The sequence below is a fragment of the Platalea leucorodia genome, assembly GCF_965183815.1.
Source record: "Platalea leucorodia genome assembly, chromosome: 1".
Classification (NCBI taxonomy): domain Eukaryota; kingdom Metazoa; phylum Chordata; class Aves; order Pelecaniformes; family Threskiornithidae; genus Platalea; species Platalea leucorodia.
This window is the reverse complement of record NC_138823.1, coordinates 7,892,572-7,903,787: the sequence shown is the minus strand read 5'-3', so window position 1 is coordinate 7,903,787 and position 11,216 is coordinate 7,892,572. Positions and strand designations below refer to the sequence as shown.

At 40.6% G+C, this 11,216-nt stretch overlaps 1 protein-coding gene across 3 annotated transcripts in view; it reads left to right on the top strand.

Annotated features, from left to right (window-relative positions):
* Positions 1–404: 404 nt before the first annotated feature.
* The window catches only part of KHDRBS3 (KH RNA binding domain containing, signal transduction associated 3), a 92,613-nt gene continuing 81,801 nt past the window's right edge, over positions 405–11,216 (top strand). For all 3 annotated transcript variants that reach the window (XR_014227657.1, XM_082306783.1, XM_082306782.1), the window contains exon 1: positions 405–558. Coding sequence is in view for 2 of the 3 variants with exons in the window: in XM_082306783.1 (XP_082162909.1) it covers positions 471–558 (88 nt within the window). In the remaining variant the exon portion in view is untranslated. The remainder of the gene's footprint in view (positions 559–11,216) is intronic.

Here is an 11,216-nt window from a genome sequence, read left to right as displayed (position 1 = left end):
TTAAACCTGGCGCGGAGGGGCTCGCCCGCTCAGTCGGCGCAGCGCCGCTGGAGGTGTGGGTCTGCGCTCCGCGCCAGCCGCCTCACGGTCTCCCCTTTCTTCTTCGCGCGTGTGTGCCGGAGGCTGTGGGGGCCCGTCCCGGCTGGGTCAGCGGCTGCCGGGGCGCGTCCCTCCCCCCTTCCCTCCCCGCAGCCCCGTGCGCCTCCGCAGAGGGATTTCTCGGCGCCCCTTGCCCGCTGTGGGGGGGCGTCCCCCCGGCCCGCGCCCCTTCCCTCCCCGCTCCCGGCCGGGGGCTTGCGGCGCTTCCCTCTGGATGCGTCCCCGCAGCCCCGGGCGGGAGGCGGCCAGGGGGAAGCGCTGCCTCCGAGGATTTACCGCCGCCTGGGACTCGGACCCGCGCCGCCGCCGGCCCCTTCTCCGCGGGGGCACCCGGCGCCCCGGCTCCGCTGCCGCTCCAGGCCGCCGCCGCCATGGACGAGAAGTACCTGCCCGAGCTGATGGCGGAGAAGGACTCGCTGGACCCGTCCTTCACCCACGCCCTGCGGCTGGTCAACCAAGGTGAGGGCCGGCGGGGCCGCTTCGTCCCGCCGGGGGGACGAGCGGTGGGGACGAGCCGGAGTTGGCCACGGCAGCCGAGGATGCTCAGTCGGGGGTTTACTCTTCGTCTTGCACCGCTTGGTGCTTGGGTTATTTTGTGTGTGCGTTCAGGCTGCCGGTGTTTGCCGGCTCCTGCCTCCCTCCCCTTGCGAGGCTGCGGGGAGGAGCCGGGGGCTCTGCCCAGGACGGCGGCCGCTGCCCGGGCAGCGCTCCGCCGGCCGCCCCGGCGGGCAGCGAGGCTTCGCGGGCTGCTCCTCTGGCAGGCAGCGCATCTCCCCCGAACCACAGCAAACGCTGCGCTGCCTTCCCAAATTTCTTTCATAGGTGTTTTTTTTTTTTGAATAGCGAAGGTACGATCGCTTGCTGCTTGAGTTATAAATTATTCCAAGTTCAATTGTGGGGTAGGACAGTTTGGGTCTTCGGTGCTCTGCTTGGGCTTCAAGCCGACTAAAATCCCCAAAGGTTTTTCTGTTTTACCCTGCTGATATGTTTCTGAACAGTAGCTAGCTTATTGTTTATATATGTGTGAGCCCTTCTAAAAAGGAGCCTACAACCTATGTCCTTTCCTAGGAACTTTTGGCTCTGTAACTAAAATATTAAGGAACCAAGAATATGTTTTGGTGAATCTTTTAAAAACCCCAAAGTGTGTTTTCTTTTGCAGTTATATAACTCCAGATAACAAGTGATTCCTACCCCTTCTGCATCTGACATGTCAGATAATGCTTTAAAGTCCTAGCTCTTTGTTTGAATGTTACTATACTGAATAGAAAAGTAATTGTATGTAGTTTACAGTATGATTTAATGTAAATTTGGAAATATTGTGTAAGTGACAGGTGATTTCCAAGTACAGCTCTGGAGAGAAAAACACTTGATATAGTGCTTGGGATGGTCAAGTAAAATAAGTTAGGAACTGATTTTCTAATATAACTTAATGACAGCCAAAATGATTTTGGCTTCAACTGAAGTGATTACAAAGCTGTGCGAGTGTACTTGACTTCCTATAACAGGAAGAGGTCTAAATCAATGTGGCTTCTTTTAATGCATTGTTGTAGTTTTTGATGTGTAATGGACTGCAAATGCCCATCTCTAAATCAGAATGAGAATCAACTATTGTCTGCAATATTCTGAAGTTAGGAGTAGCTGTCACAGTTTCAGCTGTGGAATGCATATGCTATGTGATTTGTAGCTGCATGTCCTTGGTTGATATTTTGCATATTTTTCCCAACTTTGTCAAAATACCACTGTTGATAGTGGGAGAAGGAGAATTATGTTAACAAATATATATTTGTATTGTTTGCTGTAAATAAAAAACTTGCTAAAATTTAGTGTGATGGCTCAGAATTTAAGGCTGCAAATTAGTGAAGTTCCTCTCCAGGTAGTGAAGGAAGAATCTTTTTTGCATATGTAAATTATTTGAGGAAGTTACAGAAGTATGTGATTTACTATTTTACAAACAGTGTTTATGGAAGTAGATATGACTGTAAGGCTGTTGTAAAAATTGTGACTTTTTGGGACTATGATAGTTTTTTGATGTTCTCAGTGAGATGAGAAATTAGAGGACAGACAAACTTCTGCCTGCTTTTATGATGTAATGCTTGGCATGTGCATGCTTGCTTTCAGCTCCAAAAATAAATGATATTGTCAGTGAAAAAATGTATGTAGATGGACATGGATCCAATGTCTTTATTCTAGTATGTCTCTAGATTTTTTTACTTACTTTGAAAGTGAAGTCTTACATGAAATCTGAAGTATTTCATGTGTTAAGAGATCCTTAAAAAGGATTAAGGAGTGTGACTGTCAACTGGTTAACTGTAGTTTAAAATGCAAATTTGTATAATATGCATGTAATATAGAAATTTTAGGCAGTTGTAGACTCACCAAAGAACCAAATAAGGTGAAGTGATGGTATAATACCAGTAGGAAATGTAAGAGGAGATGTTTTACAAACCCATCCTGTCATGACACTAACTTTATCAGTGGCTGGTTTTTTTCTTGACAATTGTAACAATTCTGTGCAGTTAAATGAAGGCAAATATTAGTGAAAATGTATATGTAATAGCGCTGGCTTGTACTTCATCAGGTCCACTCAATTCTTTCTATGATAGTTCAGTGAGCAGGCAAATGAAATGGCTTGTCTAATTTTTAACTGGGTTTGTTTAGCTTTTCAATTTAGAATGAAGCATGTTTCTCAGTTTGGCTTCTTCCAGGTATGTGTGAGAATGTCTTAGCAAAGGTTTAAGTGCTTAAAATAACCAGCTTAATTATATAATAGCATTTTGATGCCTTAATACTATTACATTTACTTTCTGTATTTACTTAAACTGCAATACTGTAGATCAGCCAACTTTCTTCAGAAACTCAAGATTGACTTGTAAGAACTGTATGGTTGAATTAGTAAATCCTTCCAAGATGCTGAAGGAATTGAAGTGTGTACTGTAGAGACAAAAGAGCCAAATCACTAATAAATTTCTAACCATGGTGAAAACTGGTTTCTAGGGAAAAGTCCTGTGTCTAGACTTCCAAAATCTGTTAATTATAGTTCTCAAATGGAAGTGGACTCATTTGCATATTATGCTTATAATTACAAATTATAATTTGGGTACACACAAATTACATAATTTTAAATGATGCAGGAAAAAAGTGGAGCTCGACATGCTTTGAGTTCCAGGGTAGCCTTTCAGTTACAAAAGAACAGTGTGGTGATAACTAGGATGCTGCAAGAATACTTTCCTGGGCAGTATTATTAATCTGTATTTCAGAATTAAGAGATGACAGCATCTCTTGCTCTAACAAAACCTTGTTTTAAGCATTTTGAAAGCATTAAAATCAAAGATCAGTATCCTTCATTGTTCCTACATAGTACATGGAAGTGTTGGTTTTTTTCTTGTTGAAAACTCTGCTCAACTATTTGACGACTTGTCTCTTTGGGACACAAATATAAGACCTATTGTTAAATTTTGCTTCAAGCAGTCATTGAAACATTCAGCTGCTGCTTAAATTTTAGAACAGTAGGAATCTTTTGCAGGAGACTAGACTATATCCTTTGCGCTAATTAAGATGATTTACTTGTGCACTTGAACATTAAGCCTTCCTAAGAAGGGGATATTTTTACCTGTAAATCTTTTACTGTGTTATAGATTGGAAGTTAGACTTATTTTGCATATGTAGTAAGGTGACCATGTTAACAGGATTAATTTGCAGCTTGTAACAGACAATGGGAACTGGAACATGGTGTCCAATTATTATAAATTCTGTAATTGAAGAAGCTTGAGAAAGATGAGGTTCTGTGAAGAAGCAAGAGTTTAGTACGTGTGTATTTATTTTTCCTATTTACAACTCTCAGGTCCTCATCGTTATGCAAAATCTGAAAAATATTTCTGTATGTGAAAGTGATGCTTGTTCTGAAATTAGGTTACTTCTTTGTTTATCATTGCAAGGCACTGAGTAGCTTTACTTTTAACCTTTTTTGAGACCTTTATTTTAAAGGCTGACTTTGTTTGCATTTAGGGTTTATGTAAATGTTGATAAATGTGCAAGTGTGATGATGATTGTCATAACTTAGTTCACGAGTGATGCTGTAAAAATATTGAAAGATCTGTAAGAGAAGAGGTACTTTATCTTCATTGCTGTCTTTCGCATCTATGTGTAGTATTGATTTATGACAAGTACTTTGTGAATGTTAGGTAAAGTATGTGAAACTGCAGATGGAAGAAGATAACTGTAAAAAAACCATGTTGATACTAGACATGTTTTGTAACAGTGGAGACATTAAAATGGATGCCTGGCACTTGTTTGATTTGTGTAATGTTAAATGTGTAGGTGGAGGGGACCCTGTAATCAAACTCAGGGCAGCTGAAATCCTTATGAGTACCAGTGCCATTGCTGAAAGACAACTTTTAGTTCTCTGTAGGCTGTACCTGTGGAATTTTTCCTTACAAGCTCATTTTAGCTACTGTGAAATTTGAGGTAATGTCTTAAGTTGGTGAGGCTTCCTTTAAATTGTCAACAAGATGATGTACAGGAATAACAAGCCTTCCTATCAGTAGATGGCTGTATATGCTAGCTGTATATTGAATGATTTACTGAGCCACGTGTCTAGCAGTGATCAGTAGCGGCTTACTGATTCTTGTGTCAAATTTTGAGTAGGAGTTCAATAATCAAATAGACCAGTAGTTCCCTAAATACCAGGGAGAATGGAGTGTGAGGAAAAGTGTACTGACTTTCTGCATTGTGGAGGATAGTAACAGTCTGATTTTTTTTTTAGCAGGTAAGGGATAGCTTTGTAAAAATGTTTGAAGTAGGAACTTATCAATTAAGGTTCCATAGATGTTATTGATTTTTGAATAAATCTGTCTTGGTATGTAAGGGCTTCTGGGTGCTTAGCAAGGATTTTCTGTAATTTTTCACAGATGGAATTCTAATTTTTCATAATTGTAATATGTACCCAATTATATGTAGTGAAGTGACATACATATGTTGTGATATAAATAATCAGTTTGCTACTGAATCATCCACTTTCCTCTGAGGACAGGTGTTTCATGGCATGGAACAGACATGCGTGGTGCTGCTCGTTCCCAGTCCCTAATGCTGTTACATGTTCTCTGTTGCTGTATAACCTCAAACTCTCCTTCACTTCTTATCGTAGTCTCAATCATATGAGCAACACTTATTTCAAGTGTCCTGCTCTTGGAGGCTGGCAAAACACTTTACAAAGGTCATAGGTGTTTTGTAAAGCAAATATAGCTGAAGAAATCTGGGTTTTAAGATTACTTGGAGCATCCTATTAATTTGAATAAAATAGTTTTGTAATTTGCCCTTCAGACAAAGATTTTTTCAGACAGCAAGTCACTAAGTTGTCTTTCTTTAGAGCTTAACTAGGAAGAAGAAACTCTTCTGTTGTCTTCTAGTAATAGGACTTAAAAACAACAGTCTATGAAAGTGTGCAGGGGGAATTGGTTATTTGGCAGTCTCTGTGTGATGAGAAATTTGGTGACAGCAATAGGAATGGATGTGGTGTGATGGTAGCACCATAAAACCAGGGAAGGCTGACTTTCGTTCTAGTTGTTTTCTTAAAACAGTGTGTAAAGCAATAAGATTTGGAGTGAAGAACAGATATTTCAGAGGTGGTCCCTTGTGTCTCAGCTTTCCTTGCTCAGTAACACATCAGAACTTTGTTTTTGTAATGGTTGGCTCTTTGCTTTTACCGCAGTGAAACTGTATTGGGCAAGTCATAGGACTTAACAGTTAAATTCAAATCTTGGTCTCTTAGAAGGCTGGGGAAGTGATTTATCAGGTATTCAGGTCATGCTAACAGGGCTGCTGTGAAATGCAGCTGAAGATAATCATACATACTTCACCCTAGGCTCAGCTGCTCTGAAGCATGACTCTAGCCTGCAGCCACTCACCGATGATCACATTTAGTCTAAAGCTGACTTCTAATTCACTTGCACACTTACTTTGGCAGTCAATGAGAGAGCTCGAATTTAAAGGTTTCAAATTTAAACTGACATGGTTTGTCACTTTCAATCCTTTTTGACACCAGCCATGCAAATTAAAACTGTAACCTTCTGAGTACTTATTTACTGAAGAAATCAGAAAGAAGGTCACACCACTGAATGGCTGCTCTTCTGGCCCATGGCTTGTTGGGCTTAACTTGCATGTACTTAAGGTCTATGTATGTGACCTTTCTGCCCTCTGAGTTTTTCCCCCCCTCTGACTTCAAGTGTAGTTAAGAAACAAAATAATTTAGGATGCACTTTGATTTGAAAGAATTGGGTGTCAAAGTTCAGAGTTGAGTAGCTGCTGTAAAGTATTCAGTGTGGTACTGCATGACTTTTTAATTAGTATTTAGCAGTTTCAGTAAAAAGCATGCTTAAATGGATTAACTGGTAACTGACACACCTAATATTTTATGGTGAATTAACTGACTGTTCTTAGCTGAGCTCTGCAGGAATCTTGCAGGCTTGATGTTTACATTATTAATACTGTTTTTCAAATAGGAAATTTTAAGACAGGACATTTATACTGGGCAAGTGGAGTATCTTGATAAAGTGGGGTTATATACCCCTGAGACCTGGGACGGCTCCCAGCTGTGCAATGGGAGCTGCATGGTAGGGGTGGTAGTAGTTCTGAGAATTACTTTAGAGCCATATATTGCTAGCTAAGTGTGACTTCCAGGTAGAACGCTAGTTAGGAAATGAATATCTTTATGGCCTTAAGCTAAGGCCATGAGGGCATATGGACTAGGGAATTTCATTTTCTTGTGACATTCTAGGTACAGAAGTCCATGTGTCTTAATCTTTGATATCATGGAAAAAACACAATGCTTTGCAAGATTGAGAAGGTCTGTAGGCCTCCTGCTAGTCTGATTGGTTTGTGAAGGTGATCATTAACCTGTGGTTTGAGTGCCTTACTACCTTCACAGTGGTAAATAAAGGTGTGAAGAGGCCCTTTAATCTGTTGATGAAATGTCTGGCCAAAAAAGTGCAAATGAAAAAATTAAGCACAGTGCTTCAGCAATGGATGATGAACTCTTAAATCAAATATAAGAATTGGTAGATTTTGCATCTCTTGACATCTTTGGTTCAAAATGAGATGCATTTCTGGACTTTTGATCTCTACTAAATTGTTATGCTCTTTACCGAACTGTTAATGACTTCGGATATACGGTAGATGTAGGCTGGCTATTTATGACAGAGCAAATTAAAGTGTAGCAACTGGAAGGGTGGAATGAAGAAACATTTTTGTTAAGCTGAGAAAGCTGTATTTTTGAGTGTCTCAACAGCTGAGCAGTGCATGTGTTATTCTCCGTGTTTATCCTATCTCAAAATATTCCTTTGAACTCAACTTTGTCATATTTATCACTTATTGTTCTTTTGTGTTGTCTTTTTTATCCTTTTACCTTACTGTCAAGGTAAAATTAATAAGAAACTGGAAAGTTAAATGGATTTCCTTCCTTCCTGTTCTCCATTTCCAGTTGCTGTTTTGCTGGCTGCCTTCCATTTCTTATTTTGATGTGTTTATCAGGCTTTTGGCTTCAGCTAGCAGCTCGACAGGAATAAAGTTGCAAGGCAGCAAACAAATGTCAGTTTAATTCTTGTAGTTGGTAAATCTTTCACTTTTTTTGGCCTATATAGGTGTTTTTTTATAGGCCTTTATTTTGTAGGAAGAATTTTTTGACAAAATAATTGGAAACCTAAAAGATTAAAAATCATTTCAGTAAACCTATTGTTCTTGCACTTAATCCAAAAGAAAATTTATAACAACTGCTGCTGTGCTGATCTTGGTATAATGTAGTGACAGTGAAAATCTGAAGTTGCAAATCCTTTCAGGATTTACTGATTTTCTTCAATTTTATTAATCCATTTGGGTTGTACAAAAGGAATAGTTAGTAGGGGAAAATACCTTTTCGTGGACAAGACAAAGAATCTAGGCAGAAGTCAGAACTGCTGCTGCTGCTCTGACACAGAAGACTGGTACATTTACTGAGTGCTCAGAGTAGATGCATCTGTAGTCTCTTACTGCCTCTGATTATCCACTAACAGTATTCTGGAAAGCAGATGTGTTTGAAAGCAAAAGGTTTTACATATTTTCAGCCAGTTTTTTCCTGCTGCTTTGGGATAATATTGATGTTTTTAAAAGATGTAGAAACGGAAGGACTGCTTTTAATGCAGTCATTTTTCCTTTCATGTGTCTCCTTTTCTGTTAACTGATAAGGGACAAAAGTTTTTGTTACTTGGTTTCTTTTGAACTGTGTCCTAATTAACTAGAGGTTGCCAAATAGAGGTGGTGGGGAAGCACCAGTCCTGATGCATCTCTGGTCATCAGCCCAGTTTCTGCTGCCTGAGCTCCTTAACCCTCAAATACTGAGGATCTCATCTTTTTCATGTTGTCTTTCTCCTGCTACCAAGCATAAATGATGTGCTCCCTTGTATTCAGATTTGAGTGATGCAGCTCTATGGGGTAAACCAGTGAAGTAAAAAAAAAAAATCACCCTTTTCTCTTCTGCCCACCTCCAAGGTAATGTTAAAGGATGGATTTTGCTTTTGTAAAAGTGAAAAGCACTAAGGTCCATCATGTCTGGTTTTTTCATGGCTTTTTGTTGTTATGCATAACTACACTCTCTACCCCTCCCTGAGTTTGAAGGGAAACAGATTTTTCTATTCTAGACTTGCTTTCACACAGTTTGAGTACAGTGTTCTTGGTCCATTTGTACAGTCATGGAAATTCAGAAACCTGGAGTGGTTTGTCAGTTAACAAATTATCTGGCTGTTTCATGACTACTTCCAGCCTTCCTTTTTTATGATCAAGAAGCCCTAATTTCAAGGAAGGAGGAGCTGTGTCACAGCTGAATTCGTCTGCCTTCCTTACAGGGGTTCCCTGAAACTTTTATAGTAGGTGGAGGAGTTCCTCAAAGTGAAACAAGTTTCTTACTAATGATTTGACTCAGTTCCTCCATTTAAATCCTGGCTGTGTGTGGAGGAGCTGATCTGCTTACCTTTCTGCTTCACAGCAGGTAGGTTGCAGTGATACCTTTAGCTCTAGTTAACTCTTGCTGCTTTTCTAGATGTATCCTAATGATATCCTAGGCCGAGTAGACAGACTGCAAGGTGAAATGTGGCACCTTAGTCCTAGATCTTAAGACTGGAAAGGACTACCGTGGTCCGATTTGTCTTGTGTAACACAAATTGGTCTTAAAGATTCTTTTCACTTACCGTACACCCTTGACCTCTTTATTACACCATGCATCCATGGTCTGGAAAAATGATTAGGTTTTTATTGGCCTACTGTATGAAAGCATACAACAAAAGATTTATCATGTCTTTAAAGCTTACTGTATCGGTTCTTCAGACATGTTTTCTGCAGACATGTGAAGTCTTCACAGAAGCCTGTTAATATAATTTGAAACAAATGTTGGGAATGATGGAAGTGTAGCCATACAAAATGTTTGTGAGGGAATTAATGACCTTTTAAGATTTTTTACAGCTTTATTTTTTTTCTGTGAATTTGAGGCTCTTGGGCAATTATGAAGTATTAATATGAGCACACTTTGGAAAGAGCAGAAGTGTTCCACAATGGGTTTTCTTGTAGGATACCTGTAGAATATCTTCAATATAGTGATGCTGAAATTTTGAAGATATAACTTAAGGTTTTTGGATGCCGTTTCTGTCAGGAAACTCCACTCTATTAGCAGTAGGTCACTAAGTATTAGATAAATCATCGTGCAGTTTTTAATTGTGCGTGGAGCTTTTCTTGAAGGGCTTCGTAGGCCGTGTTTTGGAATTACTTAACGAACAGCGCAGGCTGCGTTTTCAGCGCGACGGCGCGGCCGCGTAACTGCAGCGCTGGCGCTGCGCCGGCAGGGGGAGCCGGCGCCCCCCAGGCGGCCCTGCCGCGGCTGCCCGCGGCCGGGGCTCCGCGCCCCCGCGGAGCCGGGAGCTGCTCTCACACGAGCGCTGGGCGCCATCGGCGGTCGCTTGTCACGATAGCTCCTGCAGGCAGACGTGTTCTGTCTGCTGCTTAAAGCACAGCTCCCTCCTGAAAGCTGGTGTTCGCTTAACTGAGGCTTCAGGGCTTAGAGAATCATTTTGTCAGTATTACTTCCGTGTTGCTTCACTATGCAAATATAAAAAGTTGATGCTCAAGGTATAAAGGCTTTAATTGGCAACTGGCCTGTTTGAATTTAGCATTGGTTGCGTCTTTCTGCTTGGCCACCTAATAGGTATTTGTCTTTACTGCTCATCCCTCGATCACAAATATAGACTGAATGCTGTGGCTGTAAAAACTACCTTATCTTCAGACACAGGGTTTCCAAATACAATTGAGATACGGATGGGACCTGAAATAGCTTTGGCCTGTGCTGTTCTCTTGATGTGTGCTTTAACTAGTAAGACTGCTGTCAGTCAGTCCACTTTGATAAGTGTTGAAGTTTTAAAAGCAATACTTTGTCAGACTTTTAAACTCTAAACTCTCAGAATATCCCAGTATTATCAGCTGATTAAATGGAGAGTGCAGGGGAGCTACCGTAATGTTATTTATAAATCATTTGTTCATAGATGCACTTACAGAACTTAGAAATCTCCTGAAATAATAGTCCTTGTTTGGAACAGTAAGTAATAGTTCACATAGTTCAATATAAGGTTAATTAAAAACGCTGATGTGTTTCATTATCACATAAGTGGCAAGTTGCTGTCTGTGAGATCAGCTCTATGAAGAACTCTAGACAAATTATCCTTTTTCAATTAGTGCCCCTGATAGAAAAATTAATGTGATTTGCTTTCTTAACCAGTAGATCATAGTTTCTTTAGACTTCAATGGTATGCTGAGCATTCTGCTAACATGATGTACTTTCTTCTTCCGAGTGCCTTGTAGGTCCTCAAGGCACTGATCCCTGATTTTTGTCAATGTGCTCAAAGCAATGACCCAAGCTTTCAATGGCTGGCTGTTATGGCTTGCATGAAGATGATGCTGAGAAGTTAGCTGCTCTAGGCACTACCTAAAGTACTAAGCTTGCTGGATAGCTGCCTGCTTGGTCTTTCTGCTGGGGAAAACAGTGAATTAGATAGAAAAAACTCAATCAGAAGTACTTTTCTTTCCCACTTGGATGAAGTAGGATGTAA